The sequence below is a fragment of the Mirounga leonina genome, unplaced genomic scaffold, assembly GCF_011800145.1.
Source record: "Mirounga leonina isolate KUSES-001 unplaced genomic scaffold, KU_Mleo_1.0 Mir_94, whole genome shotgun sequence".
Classification (NCBI taxonomy): domain Eukaryota; kingdom Metazoa; phylum Chordata; class Mammalia; order Carnivora; family Phocidae; genus Mirounga; species Mirounga leonina.
The window spans coordinates 34,826,469-34,851,228 of NW_023270855.1; the positions used below are offsets into that span (position 1 = coordinate 34,826,469).

Genomic DNA, 24,760 nt, shown 5'->3' on the forward strand with positions numbered 1-24,760 from the left:
CTCGCGCTGTCAAATAAAATCTTTAAAAAAAAAAAAATTTAGTAACGGACCCCAAAAGAGAAATTCTACCCCTCCTGACTAAGGGCAAGAATATTAGTTTGGATTCTGAATTTAGTGTTGGGGGAAAGGGATACTTCTGTTTACTTACCATGTGAAGTTTGTTGGGTTAAAGGCCTAGACAGAGGTGCATCTGGATCAAGGTAATAAATCTCATTGGTTCGGACATAGGGGATAAAATGAGATGGTTCAGAAAGACCAGGTGATGTTCCTGTTTGACTATCTTCTAAGATCAGATTCTCTCTTTCATAATTACTGTTTTTTAGTGTCTGAGTTTGTTGTGTTCTGTTTTTCACCACTGGAACTGGTGGTGGTGACTGAGACCTGTTTTTTTTCAAAAAAGCATAATTAAGGACTAAGAAGCTTTAATGCAAAATTATGTATTTTAAATTAAGCATATCTACTCTTTAATCACATTTCAATTTAGTCTACAATGTAACACCTTAAAGAACACTAGGAATAGAAGTGAGTTCTATGACACTTTTCCTAAAATGGCAACAGAATAGGAAGACTTTACTTGGCAAGGATATATACAGTATAGAGGAAAAGTGAGGATCAATACTAGGTGGGCTGATTTAAGCCCAATGTTTCTTCTCCTTAGATAATTCACAATAATCTACTTACCATGCGAACCAAACTTCTTGTTAGAGCCACATTCCTACACAACTCTAAACCACCTGGTTCATGCACAAAGGCACAGAATAAAATTCCTAACCATCTAAATCTGGTTAAATGAACTAGTATCCCTACTAGTCATTTCTTCATAACCTCCTCAATCCAAGCAGAAAGGCTATTCCACTGTTGACATCACTGGAAAGTCAAAACTGTTTTATTTTTATTTTAAAGATTTATTTGGTGGGGAGAGTCCCAAGCAGACTTGGCGCTAAGCACAGAGCCTGATGGGGGGCTCAATCCCATGACCCCGAGATCATGACCATGACCTCATGAAACCAAGAGTCAGTCACTTAACTGACTGAGCCAGCCAGGTGCCCCAAGTCAAAACGATTTTAGCTAAGTTTGCAGACAATACCTCACCTACATTCCTACCTACATGCTTAGGCCCAGTCCAAATTGGGCCTTCAAATTTCAGGTAAAATGTCAGCCACATTTCCCTTATACCTCTATTTCCCACCTCTAAGTCCCTACACTTTCCTGTTACTGACTTCATATATATATATATATACGCGCTTTGATCTTACCTATATTCTGAGCAAATATTTGTACTTCCTTTGTCCCACACAGCACTAAGTAGCTATGGAATCAATCCAATCCATAACGTACCTTTCCTTGCCGAAAGAATTAATTTTCAGAGGCTCTTCTTCCTAAAGGGTAGATAAATGCAGACAGGAGTAACAGTACTGCCATATGTCCCCACAAATATTTTTGAAAACCGGAGAATGAGATAGATTTTCTACTTTTCCAGTCACGGAACCAATGCAGTAATTCCTGACCTTGTAAAATTATCCTCTGTCTATATTAACTACAAACGAGTTTTGAATGGCTATTTGAACAATGAATAGCATTAATCTATATAGGGTATAAGGGTCAAGTTTTTCTGTACAGGACCAGATAGTAAACACTTTGGCTTTGTGGGCCATCATGTCATGTGGTGGTCTCTCCAGCTACTCCAAACCAGACACAGACAATTCATAAAAGAATGAGCATGGCTGTGTTCCTATAAAACTTGATTTACAAAAGCAGCAGCATGATGGATTTGCCCACAGGCCGTTTGACAACCCCTGGTATAAACTAAAGTGTATTTCTTAAACTTGAACAGCCTCGTCAAAATAACCATGTGGGGAACTGTTTTCAATCTAGAAACACCAATACATACTTTAAAATATTTTTAAGACAGTAAAGTTTTACCTTTTTGATTAGATGCCACCTGAACCTTGGCTCAGTTTCTTGAGATGAAGGAAGAACTGGTGAAGTGCCTCTATTTTGAGAGACATGTCCAGGATTATTTCTTTCTACCAAATTAAGCAGTTCCATCTGCCTTCTTACTTTTTTTTCTTCTCTCTGCTTTTGAAGCTGTTTAGGGTACTTTTCTGATGCTGGAATATACCTTTTGAGTGGCTTATTTATATTCCAATCAGGCCTTTTAGGACATTTCTTCATAGGTGTTTTCTCTGTCCTTGCAAACTCATTACACTGATCATTATGCCAACTGTTTTCTTTTTCTAAGTTGACTCCTTTAACCTGATTTATTATAAGTTCCTCTTTGTCTTTCTTAGTGTTAAACTCTTCATTAAATTCTGCAGGAATCTCAGGAGATGAACAATTTAGAATTTCCCTTTCTATTACTGTTCCACAGCATGATTCTGCATTGGTGAGTGTTCCTGTATTTAAGTCATCTAAAGAAAAATTTCAGAGGATTAATTTTTAATTGTAAAACACAGAATTTATTATTTTAACTATTTTTTTCCAAATTCTATACCCATTAAACAACTTTCCATTCTCCCTACCAGCTTCTAGCAACCAACATTCTACTTTGTTTCTATGATTTTGACTATTCTAAGTACCTCATATAAGTGGAATCATACAGTATTTGTCTATGACAGGCTTGTTTCATATTAGCATAATGTCCTCGAAGTTCAACCATTTATTTGTATATAGCATGTGTCATAATTCCTCCCTTTTTAAGGCTGAGTAGTAATATATACCATTATAGGTGTATACCACACTTTGTTTATCCATTCATCTGCCAAGGGGCATTTGGATTGCTTCTACCTTTTAGTTATCGTGACAAATGTTGCCATGAACACTGGTGTCTAAGTATCTCTTCTTACTTTTCACTTCTTTCAGGTATATATCCAGAACGGGAATTGATGGGTCATACAGTAATTATATTTTGAATTTTTTGAGAAAATGCTGTATGTTTTCTATAGTGACTACAGTTTTTACATTACCAATAGTCCACAAGGGTTCTAAATCTTACATTAAACCATTCACTGTACCAAGCAAACCTACAGTGCTGCACAATTTCAGGCCCTTTGACTTACCCCAAACAGAAACCCTGCATCCACTAAGCAGTAACTCCACATTCCACCCTCCCTCCCAACCCCCAGCAACCTCTCTACTTTGCATCTCTATGAATTTGTCCACCCCACCCTTGATTCCTCATACAAGTGGAGCTATAGGATATTTGTGTTTCTGTGCACTCCTCCCTGACCCCATGACCAGCTTACTTACTCAGCAAGATGCCTAGGTCATCCATGCCACACACTTCAGATGGTTTAGTTTTAAGTAGGCTCCATGCCCAGCGTGGAACCCAATGTGGGGCTTGAACTCACAACCCTAAGACTTTAGCTGAGATCAAGAGTCAGACACTTAATCGACTGAGCCATCCAGGGTGCCCCCAGATGATTCATTCTTAGCATCACGTATGACCATTTTTTAAAAAACTTTTCACAGGACTGTCCTAGCTTTCATTGAGAATATACAAAAGCCATATATAGTATCATCTTGTATATCTAAGTATTTCTCAGCACAAGTCTAAAATACATTTTTCATATCAATGGTAACTGGCAAAAAATTTTTCATCAAAAACAATGTAAAAAAAAATCGAGGTGGTAAGTTTTTTATAACTTGGTTTGAAAATATATAAACATACAGGATCTGGAAAATGTCCTTCTGTTGTCTGAAACGCTGGGAAACTGTCTTATATCTCCCTCCTTGGAACCAAATTTTAGGGAAATGTTCCTGATGAAAAGTCATGTTGTGTTTTTTGTACTTTTAGATCATATGACTCATATACCATTATATTCTGACTGCAGACCATTGCTGAATCACATACAACATTGGAAAAGTTTACTCAAAGACTTCTGAAATTTCCTTCTTACATGTTTACTGAGGTTAACAGCTATGAAACCAGTTGAACAGTTTTACAAAAGGTCTTCTTTCACTCGTGATTAAAATTTTAAATACACAATTAACTAATGAAAAAAGGTCTGTGGTACACATTAAAAAAAATTAATAGTCCAGTTATTGCTCTCTTATCCTGGACACTTACTAGGTGTGTTATTCCAGGCTGGAGATGCTCTAGGACCAATCCCTAGTAAGGCTGCCCAGCCTGCATCATTCTAATACTGGATATTTTCTTTTGCCACTCTATACCCACTTAACGCCTTTTTCTACCATGACTCTGCCCTGGCAAACTAAACTGGTATGAACCTTATCAATGGGTTCCTGGGTCCTCCAACTTCACAGTCAAGAGGGTTCACTGGCAAAGAGAATGAAGTCAGGATATTTATTGCACCGGCTCATTCCCTGTTTTGATCTGAGGCTGACTCTGTCCCTTTACCAAAGGCCATTGCTCCCCTCAAAGTTACCTTTAACACAACTTTTGCCTTCTAGGTTCTGGTAATCAGCTTAGCTGCTACTAGCACCAAAGTTATGAACTGTCTCTGATTCCCTCACACCCAGTCCTTTGGAAATGGTCCCTTTCTACATAAACCATCTTGAATTACTTGATTCTGGGACCCTGACCGCTTAAATTCTCTTATTTATTTATTTATTTATTTATTTATTTTAAAGATTTTATTTATTTGAGACACAGAGAATGAGAGAGAGAGCACATGAGAAGGGGGAGGGTCAGAGGGAGAAGCAGACTCCCTGCCGAGCAGGGAGCCTGACACGGAACTCGATCCAGGGACTCCAGGATCATGACCTGAGCCGAAGGCAGTCGCTTAACCAACTGAGCCACCCAGGCGCCCTTAAATTCTCTTATTTAAAGCCACTCGGTGATAATACACATAATTTCACTATCTTAAAGAATTATTTTCACTTTCTCTTAAATAATGTGTAGGATTCATACAATTCAACAGAATTTTCTGGACATAGGGAAGGGACTGAACCAGATTCATCAAGCTTTAAGAGCAAAGTATCAAAAAAAATACCAAGAGCTCATAAGCAGAATAATTTTAGGTAAGTGAGCAGCTGTCAGGTAAGTAAGTAACCCAGAGCTTCTCCCTGAGGTGTGATGGGTTTGAACCCTACACTGGGAACCTCAGCTTTTAAGACCTGCTCTTGAGAGAGGAGTTCCCAAAACATCTAGGTTTGAAAGCCAATAGGGCTCATGTCCATGAGACCCACAAAGCTATAGTGGAAGAAAAAAATGGCTGTGTGGACTAACTTGCCCCAGGGCCCAGCAAAGAGGCAGCCAACAGTACCCAGAGTTATTAATATAAGTAAATGAACTTCTTTCACATAAAGTGTAGGCCTAAGGGGCAGGCATCTAACTTACCACATATCTAGGGACTTACTGTGATACTATTCCAGGGAACTGAGGCTGGCAGGCACTATCTTCATTTAAAACTTTAGGCCTGGGCGCCTGGGTGGCTTAGTCGGTTAAGCAGCTGCCTTTGGCTCAGGTCATGATCCCAGGGTCCTGGGTTCAAGTCCTGCATCAGGCTCCCTGCTCAGTGGGGAGTCTGCTTCTCCCTCTACCTCTCTTCCCCCTCTTGCTTGTGATCTCTCGCTATTAATAATAAAATCTTTTAAAAAAATTAAATAAAAAGTAAAACCCTAGGCCTACCCTGAACCTCTAACAGGTACTATCTTTAGAGTCCCGTCCTCCACCCCCCGCCTCACTCCAACCAGCAGGTGTCATCTTCGTGCTTTTCCTGTCTGACTCCAGAGCGCCAATATCTCCTGGAGAGGAACTTTTACACAAGTCTGTTGCCCTGGATTTTATGTCATACCCTGGTTTCTGCAGCTGCTATGTAGGGGGTGCCACTTGATCACCAGGCCCTGGAGGCCAGGGGGCTTCTGCTTGTGGTCCTAGTGGACTGTATATATAAGTTAAAAGCTGCTGCCTGAAGGTCTGGCTTCCATGCAGCCTAAATCTACGTGCTGACTCAGATATTCCCCTCTAGTACACTGACCAGTCTTGGCACACTCAACTACTGGGAGCTTTTAAAAATAAAACTGGCTGCATGGACTATCACAAATGTTTGAGAGACAACCAAAAGCTAGGGTAGGGTTGAACAATAAAGGGTCAGTGCCTATGTGAGGCCCTTCCTTCAATCCTGGGAGAGGCAGCTGTTTCATCTGATGCATAGAAACCAAGACAGAGGGGCGGCTGGGTGGCTCAGTCGTTAAGCGTCTGCCTTCAGCTCAGGTCGTGATCCCAGGGTCCTGGGACCGAGCCCCGCGTCGGGCTCCCTGCTCTGCGGGAAGCCTGCTTCTCCCTCTCCCACTCCCCTTGCTTGTGTTCCTGCTCTCGCTATCTCTCTGTCAAATAAATAAAAATCTTAATAAATAAATAAATAAATAAAAAATAAATAAAATCTTAAAAACAAAAACAAACCAAGACAGAAAATCTAACAAAATGAAGAAACCAGAGGAATATGTTCCAAACAGGAGAATAAGATAAAACCTCAGGAAAAAAGCCTTAATGAAACAATTTACCTAATAGAGTTCAAAGTAATGGTGATAAAGATGCTCACAGAACTCAAAAGAATGGATAAACACAGCAAAAACTTCAAAAAGAAAATACAAGTATTCAAAGTAACAAATATGTCATAGAAATAGACTAACTGAACTGAAAATTACACTAGAAGGATTCAGTAGGAGACTAGATGATACAGAAGAAAGAATCAGTGAGCTCAAAGACAGGATAGTGGAATTCATCCAGAGCATCAAAAAAATAAAAAGTGAGGCTAGCTCAAGGAACTTATGGGACATCAAACAGACTATTATTCAAATTATATGGAGTCCCAGAAGAGAAAAACGGCAGAGAAAATGGCTGAAAACATCCCTAACCTGGAGAAGAAACAGATAATCCAGATTCAGGAAGCACAGAGAATTCAAAATAAGAAACACAACCATCACCAAGATTCATTATGATTAAAATGTCAAAACTTAACGACAAGGAGCATATCTTAAAAACAGTGAGAAAAACAACTTGTTACATACAAGGAACCCTCATAAAATTGAGATTTTGGGGGCGCCATGTTAGGACGAAGGGTAAGGAGGAGAAGCACTTAAAGTGGCAGGAGCAGTGCGGGAGTGGGGTTGGACCCAGGGCTGAGGCAGCTCCCCCCTACCCACCTCCCCCCGGCCTCAGTGGATCATGTCGAGGGCAGCGGAGTTGGGGGCAGGGGTGGGGTGGGGTGCGTGTGACTGGGCGGTGCCTGCGCAGGAGACTGCTGTTTCCAGTTACAACGCAATGCAGGATCACAACAAACACAGCCATGCCAGAAGCACTATGGCATTACCTCTATCAGCTTAGCAGCCCCCAAGGAGACTGACTGCTTACACAGACACTAATTGAGACTCTGAAGCCCTTTGGAGTTTTTGAAGAGGAAGAGGAACTGCAGCACAGGATTTTAATTTGGGGAAAATTAAATAACCTGGTAAAAGAGTGGATATGAGAAATCAGTGAAAGCAAGAATCTTCCACAATCTGTAATTGAAAATGTTGGAGGAAAAATTTTTACATTTGGATCTTACAGATTAGGAGTAAATACAAAAGGTGCCGATATTGATGCGTTATTTGTTGCACCAAGACATTGTGATTGAAGTGACTTTTTCACCTCATTCTATGGTAAGTTGAAATTACAGGAAGAAGTAAAAGATTTAAGAGCTGTTGAAGAGGCATTTGTACCAGTTGTCAAACTGTGTTTTGACAGTATAGAGATTGATATTTTGTTTGCAAGACTAGCCCTGCAGACTATTATTCCAGAAGACTTGGACTTATGAGATGACAGTCTGCTTACGAATTTAAATATAAGCACTGGGTGTTATACGCAAACAATGAACCATGGAACACTACATCAAAAACTAATGATGTAATGTATGGTGATTAACATAACAATAAAATTTAAAAAAAGGAATTTAGATCTAAGATGCATAAAGAAGTCTTAACAGTTGCAGGGTAACCAATGAAATTTTACATCTAGTACCAAACATTGACAACTTCAGGTTAACTCTGACAGCTATTAAACTGTGGGCCAAATGCCACAACATCTACTCCAATATATTAGGTTTCCTCGGTGGTGTTTCCTGGGCTATGCTAGTAGCAAGAACTTGCCAGCTTTATCCAAATGCAATAGCAGCAACTCTTGTACATAAATTTTTCTTGGTATTTTCTAAATGGTATGTGTTTATTTATTTATTTTTTTATTCTTATGTTAATCCCCATACATTACATCATTAGTTCTAGATGAAGTGTTCCATGATTCATTGTTTGTGCGTAACACCCAGTGCTCCATGCAGAATGTGCCCTCCTCAATACCCACCACCAGGCTAACCCATCCTCCCACCCCCCTCCCCTCTAGAACCCTCAGTTTGTTTTTCAGAGTCCATCGTCTCTCATGGTTCGTCTACCCCTCCGATTTCCCCTGCTTCATTCTTCCCCTCCTGCTACCTTCTTCTTCTTTTTTTTCTTAACATATATTGCATTATTTGTTTCAGAGGTACAGATCTGAGATTCAACAGTCTTGCACAATTCACAGCACTTACCAGAGCACATACCCTCCCCAGTGTCTATCACCCAGTCACCCCATCCCTCCCACCCCACCCCCCACTCCAACAACCCTCAGTTTGATTCCTGCAATTACGAATTCCTCATATCAGTGAGATCATATGATACATGTCTTTCTCTGTTTGACTTATTTCACTCAACATAATACCCTCCAGTTCCATCCACGTCGTTGCAAATGGCAAGATCTCATTCCTTTTGATGGCTGCATAATATTCCATTGTATATATATACCACTTCTTCTTTATCCATTCATCTGTCGATGGACATCTTGGCTCTTTCCACAGTTTGGCTATTGTGGACATTGCTGCTATAAACATCGGGGTGCACGTACCCCTTCGGATCCCTACTTTTGTATCTTTGGGGTAAATACCCAGTAGTGCAATTGCTGGATCATATGGTAGCTCTATTTTCAACTTTTTGAGGAACCTCCATACTGTTTTCCAGAGTGGCTGCACCAGCTTGCATTCCCACCAACAGTGTAGGAGGGTTCCCCTTTCTCCACATCCCCGCCAACATCTGTCGTTTCCTGACTTGTTAATTTTAGCCATTCTGACTGGTGTGAGGTGGTATCTCATTGAGGTTTTGATTTGGATTTCCCTGATGCTGAGCGATATTGAGCACTTTTTCATGTGTCTGTTGGCCATTTGGATGTCTTCTTTGGAAAAATGTCTGTTCATGTCTTCTGCCCTAAATGGTATGTGTTTAGATTATATTAAAATAAAATTGTAGATACTAAAAAAAAAAAAAAAAAAAAAAGAGGTTTTCAGCAGAAACTTTGTAGGCCAGAAGACAGTGGGGCTCAGTATATTCAAAGTGCTGAAAGAAAAACTTCTAGCCAAGAATATTTTATGTGGCATAGTTATCATTCAGAATTGAAGGAGAGTAAAAAGTTTTCCAAACAAGCAAAAAATAAGAGTTTATCACCACTCAGCTGGTCTTTAAAGGAATGTAAAAAGGACTTCAAGTTGAAAACAAAGGGCACGAATCAACAAGAAAACATATGAAAATAAAAATCTCATTAGTAAACATTAATACAAAATAAAAGTACTGGATTAATCACTTAGAAAGCTAGTCTGAAAAATGTTTACTTAGTCTGAAGATTAAAACAGTAAAGCAGTAAAAATAACCCTAACTGGAATAATTAGTAAGGGATACAAAAGATAAAAAGATGTGCGGTAGAGCTTTGAATGCGCTCAAACTTAAATTGTTACCAACTTAAAACAGACTTATAAATTAAGTTATATGTAAGCCTAATGGTAACCACAAAGCAAAAATCTATAGGAGATACACGAGAGATCAAGAAAAAAATCTAACAATACTATTAAAGTCATCAAAATAAAGGAAAAGAATAAAGAAGAAAGGAATCAGGAAACAATAAACAAAATGGCAATAAGCACACACCTGTCAATAATTCCTTTAAGTGTAAATGTACTAAACTTTCCAAATCAAAAGACATGGAGTGGCTGAACGGATAAGAAAATTAGACTGCTTATAAGAGACTCACTTCGGAAGGAAACACACAGAGACCGAAAATAAAGGGATGGGAAAAGATGTTCTATGCCCATGGAAAAGAAAGTGAAGGTAGCTACGCTTCTATCAGTCAAAATAGACTTTAAAACAAAGACTGCAGTAATTGTAAGACAAAAAAGGGCATTACATAATGATAAAGGTGTCAATCCAACAAGAGAATATAACATCTGTAAATATTTATACTCTCAACACAGGAGCACCTAAAGATATAAGGCAAATATTAACACACACACAGAGAGAAACTGACAGGAGTACAACAATAATAGAGGACTTTAACACCCCACTTACATCAACGGATAGATAATCCAGACATAAAGTAAAAAATACAAACATTAGACCTTAAATGTTAGACCAGATGAACCTCATGGATATATTCAGAACATTCACTCTAAAAGCAACAGAATACACACACACTCTTCTCAAGTGCACAGGGGACAGCCTACAGGATAGAACATGGTAGCCCACAAAGTCAGTCTTACTATTATTCATGAAAATTCAAATTACATCGTGCATTTTTTCAACCACAATGATATGAAACTAGAAATTAATAATTACCTGAGGGAAACTGGAAAATTCACAATTATGTAGAGATTAAGTAACAGGCCACTGAATCAATAGGTCAAAAAAATAAAAAGAAATAAATGTCTTGAGGCGATTTAAAATGGAAATACAACAATAAAACTTACGGGATGCAGTAAATACAGTTCTAAGAGAGGGGCACCTGGGTGGCTCAGTCGTTAAGCATCTGCCTTTGGCTCAGGTCATGATCCCAGGGTCCTGGGATCGAGCCCCGCATTGGGCTCCCTGCTCTGCAGGGAGCCTGCTTCTCCCTCTCCCACTCCCCCTGCTTGTGTTCCCTCTCTCACTGTGTCTCTGTCAAATAAATAAAATCTTAAAAAAAAAAAAAAACAAAAAACAGTTCTAAGAGGGAAGGGAAACTTGAGTGATAAATGCCTACATCAAGAAACAAGAAAAATCTCAAACAACATAACTTTAAATCTCAAGGAAAAAGAACGAACAACCAAAGTCAGTATAAGGAAGGAAATAACAAAGATCAGAATGGAAATAAATGAAATACAGACTACAAAGACAACAGAAGGTATCAATAAAACTAAGAGCTGTTTTCTGAAAAGATAAACTAACCAAATTTAGCTAGAATCTTCAAGAAAAATAAGAGCAGACTCAAATAAAATCAGGATCAGAGAGACATTACAACCGATACCAGAGAAATACAAAGGATCATAAGACTACTGTGAACAATTGCACACCAACAAATCTGACAACCTAGAACAAATGGATAAATTCCTAGAAACATACAACCATAAAGAAAAATCCAAACAGACTTATTACTAGTAAGGAGAATCAGTAATTAAAAAACCTCCCTACAAATATAGAAGACCAGGCCCAGACGGATTCATTGGTGAATTCTATCCTACATTCAAAGAAGAATTAATACAAATCCTTCTCAAACTCTTCCCAAAAATAGAAGAGGAGGGAACACTTCCAAACTCATTTTATGAGGCCAGCATCACCCTGATACCAAAATCAGAGATGAATGCTACAAGAAAAGAAAATTACAGGCCAATACCCATGATAAATATAGATGCAAAATTCCTCAACAAAATATTAGCAAACAGCATGATCGAGTAGGATTTATTCCAGAGATGCAAGGATGTTGCAACATCTGCCAATAAATCGAGATACAATGTAGTAACAAAATGAAAGATACAGATCATATGATCATCTCAACAGATGCAGAAAAAGCATTTGACAAAATTCAACATCCATTTATGATAAAAATTCTCATATAGAGGGTATAAAAGGAATATACCTCAACATAAGACTGTATGTATGACAAGCAGATAGCTAACATCATACTCAGCAGTGAAAAGGTGAAAGCTTTTTCCAAGATCAAGATCAAGACAAAGATGTCTATTCTCCACACTTTTACTCAACATAATACTGGAAATCCTGGCCATAGTAATTAGGCAAGAAAAAGAAAAGGCATCCAAGCTGGAAAGGAAAAAGTAAAACTGTCACTATTTACAGATGACACATTATATATATTTAGAAAACTTAGAAGACTCCACCAAAATCTGTCAGAAAAAAACAAATTGCATAAAGGTGCAGGATATAAAAATCAATATACACGAATCTGTTGTGTTTCTATACACTAATACTGTCAGAGAAATTAAGAAAAAAATCCCACTTGCAATTGCATCAAAAATAAAATACCTGGGACGCCTGGGTGGCTCAGTTGTTAAGCATCTGCCTTCGGCTCGGGTCATGATCCCAGAGTCCTGGGATCGAGCCCCCGCACTGGGCTCCCTGCTCCACAGGAAGCCTGCTTCTCCCCCTCCCACTCCCCCTATACTAGTGTTCCTGCTCTCGCTGTGTCTCTCTCTGTCAAATAAATAAATAAAATCTCTAAAAAAATAAATAAATAAAATACCTAGGAATAAATTTAACCAAGGAGGTGAAAAACCCATACACTGAAAACTTTAAGACATTACTAAAAAAAACTAAAGAATACACAAATAAATGCAAAGACATTCCATGCTCACTGACTGGAAGAATTAATATTAAGATGTCTGTACTGTCCAAAGCAATCTGCAGATTCATTACAATTCCTACCATAATTCCAATGGCATTTTTCAACAGAAACAGAGCAATCCCACAATTTCTGCAGAAACACAAAAGACCCTAAATAACCAAAGCAACCTTGAGAAAGAACAAAGCTGGAGGCATCACTGTACCTGATTTCAAACTACATTATAAAGCTATAGTAATCAAAACAGTATGGTACTGACATAAAAACAGACACAGATCAAAAGAACAGAACAGGGTGCCCAGAAATAAACCCACACTTATACGGACAGTTAATTTACAACAAAGGAGCCAAGAATACATAATGGGGAAAGGACAGTCTCTTCAGTAAATAGTGCTGGGAAAACTGGACGGTCAAATGCAAAATAATGAAACTGGACTACTATCTTACACTATACACAAAAATGACCTCAAAATAGATTAAAATCTTGAATATAGGACCTGAAACATAAAACCCCTAGAATTGAAAACATAGCCAGTAAACTCGACACTGACTTTGGCAATGGTTTTGTTTTTAACTTGAGTCCAAAAGCAAAGGCAACAAAAGTAAAAGCAAACAAGTATCAAACTTTCTTCACAGCAAAGGGCAAAGGAAACCAACAAAATGAAACCCTACTAATGGGAGAAAATACATGCAAATATTTGGATATTAACCCAAAATATATAAAGAAATCATACAATGCAACAGCAAAAGCAAAGAAACAATCTGATTTTAAAAATGGGCAGAAGAGGGGCACCTGAGTGGCTCAGCCGTTAAGCGTCTGCCTTCAGCTCAGGTCGTGATCCCAGTGTCCTGGGATCGAGCCCCGCATCGGGCTCCCTGCTCTGCGGGAAGCCTGCTTCTCCCTCTCCCACTCCCCCTGCTTGAGTTCCCTCTCTCACTGTGTCTCTCTCTGTCAAATAAATAAATAAAATCTTAAAAAAAAAGGGGGGGGGCAGAAGATCTGAACAATTTTCCAAAGAAGACCTACAGATGGCTAACAGCACTAATTAGGGAAATGAAAATCAAAACCACAGTGAGATACGGCCTCGTACCAGTCAGAATTCTGAGTATCAAAAAGAGAAGAAATGACAAGAGTTGGCAAGGAGATGGAGAAAAGTGAACCCTCATGCACTGTTGGTGGGAACTGTAAATTGGTAAATTTCCACTATGGAAAACAGTATAAAGGTTCTTCAAAAAATTAAAAGAACTACCACATGATCCAGCAATTCCACCTCAGGATATTTATCTGAAAGAAACAAAAACTAACTCAAAAAGATACATGCACTCCCATGTATACTGGCAATAGCAAAGACATGGAAGCAACCTAAGTGTCAGACATAAAATGTAGTGTGTGTACACACAGAAAGGAATATTATCCAGCCATAAAAACAAATGAAATCTTGCCATTTGTAACCACATGGATGGACCTTGAGGGCATTATGCTAAGAAAAGACAGAGAAAGACAAATACCATAATGATTTTACTTATATGTGGAATCTTAAAAAAAAAACCTACACACCAAAAAAACACGCAGAAGCTCAAAGATACAGATATTGCTGCCAAAGGCAGCAGTGGGCGGGGAAGGAAGGGCACAATGAGTGAGGGGTCAAAAGGTACAAATTCCAGTTATAAGTCATGGGGATGTAATGTACAACACAGTGACTATAGTTAATAATAATTCCAAATATAAAAGAGTAAACCTTAAAAGTTCTCATCACAAAAAGTTTTGTAACTAAAATGGTGATGAATGTTAACCAGACTTACTGTGACCATTTTGCAACATACACAAATACAGAATCATTGGGGCGCCTGGGTGGCTCAGTTGGTTAAGCGACTGCCTTTGGCTCAGGTCATGATCCTGGAGTCCCAGGATCGAGTCCCGCATCGGGCTCCCTGCTCAGCGGGGGGTCTGCTTCTCCCTCTGACCCTCCTCCCTCTCCTGCTCTCTGTCTCTCATTCTGTCTCAAATAAATAAATAAAATCTTAAAAAAAAAAAAAATACAGAATCATTATGTTATACACCTGGAACTAATGTTATATGTCAATTATCCCTGAATTTAAAAAAGTGAAAAGTTAAAGGGATTTCCTGGAAGCTTTAAAAAAAAAAAAAAATTCCCAGAAAGATACGTAAAGGGTTGAAAGGATTCACAGTAAGCATGGAGACCTATAATAATAATGCCCAACATGGGTATTACCTTATCACATTTTAAAAAATTTTAAATGAACACATGAGGGCGCCTGGAAGGCTTAGTCGGTTAACTGTCTACCTTTGGCTCAGGTCATGATCCAGGCTCCCTGCTCGGTGGGGACCCTGCCTCTCCCTCTCCTGCTCCCCCTTCCCCCTGCTTGTGTACTTGCTCCCTCTCTCTCAAATAAATAAAATCTTTAAAAAATAAATAAATAAATAAAATGAACAGATGAAAAGATGTTCAACATCACTGGTCACTGAGGAAATGTAAATCAAAACCACAATGACATACCACTTCGTAACCATGAGAATAGTAAGTGTAGGTGAACATGCAGAGAAACTGCATACACTGCTGATGGAAATGTAAAATGATACAGTTTGGAAAAGTTTTAGAATTCCTCAAATGCTAAACATACAGTTATCTATGACTCAGCAATGCTACTCTTCTCTCCCAAGAGAACTGAAAATATACATCTACACAAGTTCTGCATGAGTGTTCATAGCATATCTTTAATAGCCAAAAAATAGAATTAACCCAAATGTCCACCAACTGATGAAGAAATAAACACACTGGGGTATATGCATAAAATGGAGTATTATTCAGTGATGAAAAAGAATGATGTACTGCTACATGCTACGTGATGAACCTTATAACATTACGCTAAGTGAAAGAATCCAGGCACAAAATACCACATATGGTATGATTCCAATTATATGAAATGTCTAGAATAGGCAAATCTAGAGTAACGGAGAGTAGATTAGTGGTTACATATGACTGGAGACGAGGGAGAAAATGGAGAATGACTGCTGATGAACATGGGGGTTCTTTTTGGGGTGATAAAAATGTTCTAAAATTCATTGTGGGGATGGTTGCACAACTCTAATTGTACTCTTTAAAAAAAACACTGCATCAGAACGTTTATTTGAGCACATTATAGATGAAAACTTGCATAATCTGGGGAAGGAAACAGGCATCCAAACCTGGGAAGCACAGAGAACTCCCATCAAACTCAACAAAAGCCAGCCAACACCAAGACATATTGCAGTAAAATCTGCAAAATATAGAGATAAGGAAAGAATCCTGAAAGCAGCAAGGGAAAAGAAATCCCTAACCTACAAGGGAAGACAAATCAGGTTAGCAGTAGATCTCTCCAAAGAAACCTGGCAGGAGAGAGTGGCATAATATATTCAAGGTGCTGATGGGGAAAAATATGTAGTCAAGAATACTTTATCCATCAAGGCGGTCATTTGGAATAGAAGGAGATAAAGAGCTTCCCAAACAAACAAAAACTAAAGGAGTTCATGACGACTAAACTACTACCCCGCAAGAAATATTAAAGGGGACCCTTTAAGTGGGAAAGACCAAAAGCAACAAAGTCAAGAAAGAAACAGAGAAAATCTCCAGAAACAGCGACTTTACAGGCAATACAATGGCACTGCATTCTTATCTATAAATAATTACTCTGAAAGTGGACTAAATGCCCCGATCAAAAGATATAAGGCATCAGAATGGATAAAAAAAAAAAAAAAAAAGACCCATCTATATGCTGCTTACAAGGGACTAATTTATTTTTTTTTTAAGATTTTATTTATTTATTTGACAGCAAGAGAGCAAGCACAAGCAGGGGGACAAGAGACTCATTTTAGACCTAAAGATACCTGCAGATTGAAAGTGAGGTGATGAAGAACAATCATGTTAACTGAAGTCAAAAGAAAGCCAGAGTAGCCATATTTATATCAAACTAGATTTTAAACCAAAAATTGTAACAAGAGGTGAAGAAGGGCATTATCTCATAAACAAAGGGTCTATCCAACAGTAAGATCTAACAATTGTAAATATTTATGCCAACTTGGGAGCACCCAAATAAATCAATCAGTAACAAACATAAGGAAACTCATTAATAACAATAGGAGACTTTAATACCCCACTTACAGCAATGGACAGATCATCTAAGCAGAAAATCAAAAGGAAACAATGGCTTTGAATGACACCCTGGACCAGAGGGACTTAACAGGCATTCAGAACATTTCATCCTAAAGCAGAATACACATTCTTTTCTAGTGCACATGGAACATTCTCCAGAATAGATCATGTACTGGGTCACAAACCAGGCCTTCAACAAGTACAAAAAGACTAAGATCATACTATGTATATTTTCAGACCACAATGCTGTGAAACCTGAAGTCAACCACAAGAAAAAATTTGGAAAGACCACAAATACATGGAGGTTAAAGAACATCCTACTAAAGAAAGAGGAGTTTAACCAGGAAATTAAAGAAGAAATTTTAAAAAATGCATGGAAGCAAATGAAAACATGACAATTTAAAACCTCTGGGATGCAGCAACGGTGGTCCTAAGAGGAAAGTATACTGCAATAATACAAGCGTACCTCAAGAAGCAAGAAAAATCTCAAATATTCAAACTAACCTTACACCTAAAGGAGCTAGAAAAGGAATAGCAAATAAAGCCTAAAGCCAGCAGAAAAAAGGAAATAATAAAGATTAGGGCAGAAATAAAAAAACTAGAACAGATCAGTGAAACTAAAATCTGTTTCTTTGAAAGAATAAAACTGATAAACCCCTAGCCAGACTTATCAAAATGAAATGAGAGAGGACCCAAATAAATAAAACCAATGAAAGAAGAGAGATCACAACCAACACCACAGAAATACAAACAATTATAAGAGACTATTATGAAAAATCATATGCCAACAAAATAAGCATCTGGAAGAAATGGATAAATTCTTAGAAACATACAAACTGCCAAAACTGAAACAGGAAGAAAAAAATTTGAACAGACCCATAACCAGCAAAGAAACTGAATCAGTAATCTAAAAATCTCCCAAATACAAAAGACCAGGGCCAGATGGCTTCCCAGGGGAATTCTACCAGACATTTAAAGAAAGGTTAATACATATTCTTCTCAAACAGTTCCAAAAAAAAGAGAAATGAAAGGAAAACTTTCAAACTCATTCTATGAGGCCAGCATTACCTTGATTCCAAAACCAAAGACCCCACCAAAAAGGAGAATTATAGGCCAATATACCTGATGAACATGGATGTAAAAATTCTCAAGAAGATACTAGCAAATCAAATACAACAGTACATTAAAAGAATTATTCACCACGATCAAGTGGGATTTATTCCTGGGCTGTAGGGATGATTCACAAATGAATCAACATGATACACCACATTAACAAAAGAAAGGGTAAGAACCATATGATCCTCTCAATTGATGCAGAAAAAGCATCTGACAAAGTACAGCATCCTTTCTTGGTTAAAACTCTTCACAGTGTAGGGATAGAGGGAACATACCTCAATATCATAAAAGCCATCTATGAAAAACCCACAGCAAATATCATTCTCAATGGGGGAAAACTGAGAGCTTTCCCCCCTAAGGTCAGGAACACGGCAGGGATGTCCACTATCACCACTGTTGTTCAACATAGTACGAGAAGTCCTAGCCTCGGCAATCAGACACCAAAAAGAAATAAAAGGCATCCAAATCCGCAAAGAAGTCAAACTCTCACTCTTCGCAGATAACATGATACTCTGTGTAGAAAACCCAAAAGACTCCACCCCAAAATTGCTAGAACTCATACAGGAATTCAGCAAAGTGGCAGGATATAAAATCAATGCACAGAAATCAGTTGTATTTCTATATCCTAACAATGAGGCAGAAGAAAGAGAAATTAAGGAGTCAATCCCATTTACAATTGCACCAAAAACTGTAAGATACCTAGGAATAAACCTAACCAAAGAGGTAAAGGATCTGTACTCAGAAAACTATAGAACACTCATGAAAGAAATTGAGGAAGACACAAAGAAATGGAAAACATTCCATGCTTGTGGACTGGAAGAACAAATATATGCTCCCTAGAGCAATCTACACATTCAAGGCCATCTCTATCAAAATACCATCAACTTTTTTCACAGAGCTGGAACAAATAATCCTAAAATTTGTATGGAACCAGAGAAGACCCCAAATACCCAAAGCAATCTTGAAAAAGAAAACCAAAGCTGGCGGCATCACAATTCCAGACTTCCAGCTCTATTACAAAGCTGTCATCATCAAGACAGTATGTGGTACTGGCACAAAAACAGACACATAGATCAATGGAACAAAATAAAGAGCCCAGAAATGAATTTGAGGAAATCTATGGTCAACTAATCTTCCACAAAGCAGGAAAAAATATCCAGTGGGAAAAACACAGTCTCTTCAACAAATGGTATTGGGGAAACTGGACAGCAACATGCAGAAGAATGAAACTAGACCACTTTCATACACCATTCACAAAAATAGACTTAAAATGGATGAAAGACCTAAATGTGAGACAGGAATCCATCAAAATCCTAGAGGAGAACACAGGCAGCAACCTCTTTGACATCAGCCATAGCAACTTACTAGACACGTCTCTAGAGGGAAGGGAAACAAAAGCAACAGAAACGAACTACTGGGACTTCATCAAGATAAAAAGCTTCTGCACAGTGAAGAAAATAATCAACAAAACTAAAAGAAAACCTACAGAACAGGAGATGATATTTGCAAATGATGTCTCTGAAAAGGGTTAGTATCCAAAATCTGTAAAGAACTTATCAAACTCAACACCCAAAAAATGAATAATCCAGTTAAGAAATGGGCAGAAGGGGTGCCTGGGTGGCTCAGTAGCTTAAGTGTTTGCCTTCAGCTCAAGTCATGATCCCGGGGTCGTGGGATCGAGCCCTGCGTCAGGCTCTCTGCTCAGCAGGGAACCTGCTTCTCCCTTTCCCTCTCCCTGCCGTTCCCCCTGCTTGTGCTCTGTCAAATAAATTTAAAAATCTTAAAAAAAAAAAAAAAAGAAAAGAAATGGGCAGAAGACACCAACAGACGTTTTTCCAAAGAAGACATACAGATGCTTAATAGGCACATGAAAAGATGTTCAACTTCACTCATTATCAAGAAAACACAAATCAAAACCATAATGAGATACCACCTCAAACCTGTCCAAATGGCTAAAATTAATAGCACAGCAAACAACAGATGTTGGCAAATATGTGGAGAAAGGGGAACCCTCTCACACTGTTGATGAGAATACAAACTGATGCAGCCACTATGGAAAACTGTTGGCAGGGGGGTTCCCTCAAATAGTTAAAAATAGAACTACCCTATGACCAAGCAACTGCACTACTAGGTATTTACCCAAAGGACACAAAACTACTGATTCAAAGGGGTGCATGCACCCCGATGCTTACAGCAGTATTATCAACAATAGCCAGGGTGCCTGGGTGGTTCAGTTGGTTAAGCGACTGCCTTTGGCTCAGGTCATGATCCTGGAGTCCCTGGATTGAGTCCCGCATCGGGCTCCCTGCTCGGCAGGGAGTCTGCTTTGCCCTCTGACCCTATCCCCTCTCATGTGTTCTCTCTCATTCTCTCTCTCTCAAATAAATAAATAAAATCTTTTAAAAAAAAAAAAAAAAAAGCCAAAATACGGAATGAGCCCAAATGTCCATCAACTGGTGAATGGATAAAGAAGATGGTATATTACTCAGCCATCAAAAAGAATGAAATCTTGCCATTTGCAATGATGTGGATAGAACTAGAAGGTATTGGGGCACCTGGGTGGCTCAGTCGGTTAAACGTCCACCTTCAGCTCAGGTCATGATCTCAGGGTCCTGGGATCAAGCCTGACGTCAGGCTCCCTGCTGAGCAGGGAGTCTGCTTCTCCCTCTCCCTCTGCTCCTCCCTTCTGCTTCTGCTCTCTATCTCGCTCTCCCCCTCTCAAATAAATAAGGAAAAAAAAAAAAAGGAACAAACTGAGGGGTTATAGAGGGAGGTGAGTGGGGGAATGGGCTAAATGGGTGATGGGTATTTAGGAGGGCACTTGTGATGTGCACTGGGTATTATATGTAAGTGATGAATCACTAAATTCTACATCTGAAACAATTTCACCATATATGTTAACTAGAATTTAAATAAAAACTTGAAGGAAAAAAAACCCAAAACACTTCATTGTAACCTTTAAAAGGGTTAATAACTTTATGCTATGTGAATTAAACCTCAATAAAGCTGTTACAGAGAAATTAAAAATCAAGAAATCCCTTTATTTTCTAATCCTTATTGAAAACTTTGGTGAATTTCTTTTCATTTTTAAACAGCTCAATTCTAAATTGAGCTTAATTCTAACTGTGACATTAATTTTAAGTAAATTTTAAACCAAATCACAACTTTTAAACAAATACCTGTTTGTACAGCAGTATCCTTTTTGGGAGAGGTTGTAGAACTGATACATGTATTCTTTTTACCACTGACATCATCCAAGCCATGTCCTAAATTTGAAATGTTAGTAGATGCATTATATTCCACTTTTATCAACTGGCAAGAGAACTATATTATCCAACATAATGACAGTTCAGGAAGATTAACAGAAAGTATGTGTAGCAGCAACTAAATACACGCAAGATTTGTAGTGCAATTAGTAAGTGTGAACACTGCAATAAAAATGTAAAAGGGCAATCCTAAATTTTCTTACAAAAAGTGATCTGCATTTTTATCCCTTATTGAATATAGGGAGATCACTTCATAGATTTCTCCAGAAAAATTGGGTAAAAAAAGTATACCTTTTACCTACTGTGAGCAAAACATTAAGAAAATTTATGTAAAATGATGTTGGAAACAAAGGCAGAAAAAATTATTAAATTTCCTTACTACTCACAGCCCATTGACAAGTCCTTGAAATAGGCAGTGACATTCCTCTAGGAACTCAAATGCCTGGATGCTGACGCTTTGCTAAGGGCAAAAGGCAATCTTAGCCCGACCCCCATGATCCTCTAAGTCTACTTTAACATAAAAAAATTCCTCTGGAAACTTCCTTTATCTCTACCCGCCCGCCCCCAAATATAGGCTGGCAATCATCCCCCAATCATAAGACCCACTGATATATATCTGAAGGGTCTCATGACTAAGGTTTTATTGGACAATAATAAGTGACCTTTTCCCAACAATAGCTAGCCCCCTCAAGGTCCTGGAAACCTTGCTTCCAAATTCCTTAGAAACTTACACTATCCCTAACCCCTCACAACTTGGAAGTATATAATGGGCCAATCCTCATGACCCTAGTGCAGCTCTTTCTGCCCAGGGGTCCTGTCTCCGTGCTTTCATAAAACCACCTTTTTGCACCAAAGATAGCTCAAGAATTCTTCCTTGGCTGTCGGCTTCGAACCCTAACATCTTTCCTACATTATAAAAGATTACTGGAAAGTGTAACATTATTTAGTTCTACTCTTAAGGCAATTTCCCAAATAAAATAAGCATTATAAAGTTACCTTAGTTCAAGATCTGAAATCCCTTAAACAATATTTAGTCAATAGGTGTGTTAAAGGTATTAAAAATAGGCAGTTATTTAAAATCTCTTCAAAAGATATTATAAGCAAAATTCTAGTGAAATGCTTACCGCCAAGATTTTTAATCAATCCAGAAGTGTCATGTCCCTTTTGAGCCAATTCTCGGATCCTCTGTTCTTGTTTCAGCCTCTGTGCTACCTCCTGTGCTCTCTGCATTGTCTGGAATAGCTCATTTGTCTTGAGAGTCATGATTTCCTGTTAATATTGAAGTGCACAAAATTATTAAATACAATTATCAAACACGTACAGACTTGACTATTCTGAGCAGATAAGCTCCTACTATGTGCCAGGCACTATTCAAGATACTGGGAGAACAGTCAACAGGGCAAAGTTTCTCCCTTTTGGAGCTTACATTTTAGTATTATATTCTACAGCTCTATTAGATCACAGATACAAGAACTCTTTTACCCACTGAAGTTACTAAAGTTTTCAAACTTTCTAAAACCAGTGGTCAATTCCATCAGAATTCCATTAAGATTAAAAATAGATTATTAAGAGGTAAAACACAAGGTTTATGGCCATTTCTTGCAATTCAAAAAAATGATATTTTTTCACTTATACAGTTATTTCATAGTAGTTGGCTCAACCTATTCAACATAATGAAATTAGAACCCAGACCATCTGCCGCTTCATCAGCTAAGTGTGGAGTAAAGGCTGAAAATGGGAAAAATCAAGAAAATGTAGGCTCTGGGCTCCATCTCCCGGGGCCAGGGGAAATGCTCTATGCTCTAGCTCGACTCTAAACCTCCCAAATCCTTGGCAATCACATGTCATTGTAGGATTTGCTCATGTTAGGTCAGCTCAAACATGGCACTTGGCACAAACATACCTATGCTGTGTGCACCACTTAACAGAGATGTTCTCCTAGCTACCCAGGTATCAACTCTTATTTAAAAAGGCTCTAACTTAGCACAAAGGAAAACTCTAACACAGTAATAAAATGTATTATCAATCCCAGCCAGTCACTGCAAATATATGCTCCTGTTCACTGTTGGATACAAACAGAAAGGTCAATCATTTCTCTTAGCACATCTAGAATATTTATTAATAATCATTGCTTAGAAAACATTTCAAAATGAAGCACATGTTTTGCGCTGTACTGGCCTTTCTTAGCAGAGAAAGAAACCCAAGCAATATAGCATTTGTGAACCGATCACTTGAAATAATTAAACCTTCTCTAGCTTCTCCCTTACATTCAGAACCTTTATAATGCAAAACTTCAATGTTTTGGGATATAACTTCAAAATTTCAAAATACATGCAAATGTTCAACTTCTGATTATTTTTCCTTTAAAAATATATCCATTTTGGGCGCCTGGGTGGCTCAGTTGGTTAAGTGACTGCCTTCGGCTCAGGTCATGATCCTGGAGTGCCTGGATCAAGTCCCGCATCGGGCTCCCTGCTCGGCAGGGAGTCTGCTTCTCCCTCTGACCCTCCCCCCTCTCATGTGCTCTCTCTCATTCTCTCTCTCAAATAAATAAATAAAATCTTAAAAAAAAAAAAATACATCCATTTTGGGGGCACCTGGGTGGCTCAGCCATTAAGCATTTGCCTTCGGCTCAGGTCATGATCCCAGGGTCATGGGATCGAGCCCCACATTGGGCTCCCTCCTCCATGGGAAGCCTGCTTCTCCCTCTCCCACTCCCCCTGCTTGTGTTCCTGCTCTCGCTAACTCTTCTCTGTCAAATAAATAAATAAAATCTTAAAAAAAAAAAATCCATTTTTACTCTATAATGCTATTTATGATATAAATACTACCAATGTTCATGGATTGGAAGAATTAACACTTAAAATGTCCATTCTATTCAAAGCAATCCACAGATTCAATGCAATCCCTATCAAAATACCAATAGTATTTTCCACAGAACTAGAACAAATAATCTTAAATCTGTATGGAACCACAAAGGACTCCAAATAGCCAAAGCAATTTTGAAGAAGCAGAACAAAGCTGAAGGTATCACAATCTCAGATTTCAAGCCATACATGCTATAAAGCTAGTACTCAAAATACTACAGTAATGACACAAAACAGATCAACAGAAGACAGAGAGCCCAGGAATAAAACCATGCTTATAAGGTCAACTAATCTACAACAAAGAAGGCAAGAATATGCAGTGGGAAAAAGACATCTCTTCAACAAAAAGTGCTGGGAAGGGGCGCCTGGGTGGCTCAGTCGTTAAGTGTCTGCCTTCAGCTCAGGTCATGATCCCAGGGTCCTGGGATCGAGCCCCGCATTGGGCTCCCTGTTCCGCGGGAAGCCTGCTTCTCCCTCTCCCACTCCCCCTGCTCGTGTTCCCTCTCTCATTGTGTCTCTCTCTGTCAAATAAATAAATAAAATCTTTAAAAAAAAAAAATGCGCTGGGAAAACTGGACAGTTACATGCACAAGAATGAAACTGGACCACTTTCTTCCACCATACACAAAAATAAACTCAAATGGATCTAAATTGTGAGACCTAAAACCATAAAACTCCTTAAAGAAAACATAGGCAGTAACCTCTTGGACACTGGCCTTATCAACATTTTTCTAG

At 38.5% G+C, this 24,760-nt stretch overlaps 1 protein-coding gene and 1 pseudogene across 11 annotated transcripts in view; one reads left to right on the forward strand and one right to left on the reverse strand.

Annotated features, from left to right (window-relative positions):
* The window catches only part of CCDC66 (coiled-coil domain containing 66), a 74,990-nt gene that overhangs the window by 16,358 nt on the left and 33,872 nt on the right, over positions 1–24,760 (reverse strand). For 10 of the 11 annotated variants that reach the window (XM_034997055.1, XM_034997054.1, XM_034997058.1 and 7 more), the window contains 5 exons: positions 22,283–22,427; positions 21,072–21,158; positions 1,924–2,411; positions 1,339–1,379; positions 149–381 (listed from right to left, as the gene is read on the reverse strand). In XM_034997055.1, coding sequence (XP_034852946.1) covers positions 149–381; positions 1,339–1,379; positions 1,924–2,411; positions 21,072–21,158; positions 22,283–22,427 — 994 coding nt within the window. Of the gene's footprint in view, positions 1–148; positions 382–1,256; positions 1,380–1,923; positions 2,412–21,071; positions 21,159–22,282; positions 22,428–24,760 lie in introns of all 11 variants that reach the window. The other variant, XR_004677784.1, reaches the window with a different exon arrangement.
* LOC118005421 lies at positions 6,912–8,185 on the forward strand (annotated as a pseudogene).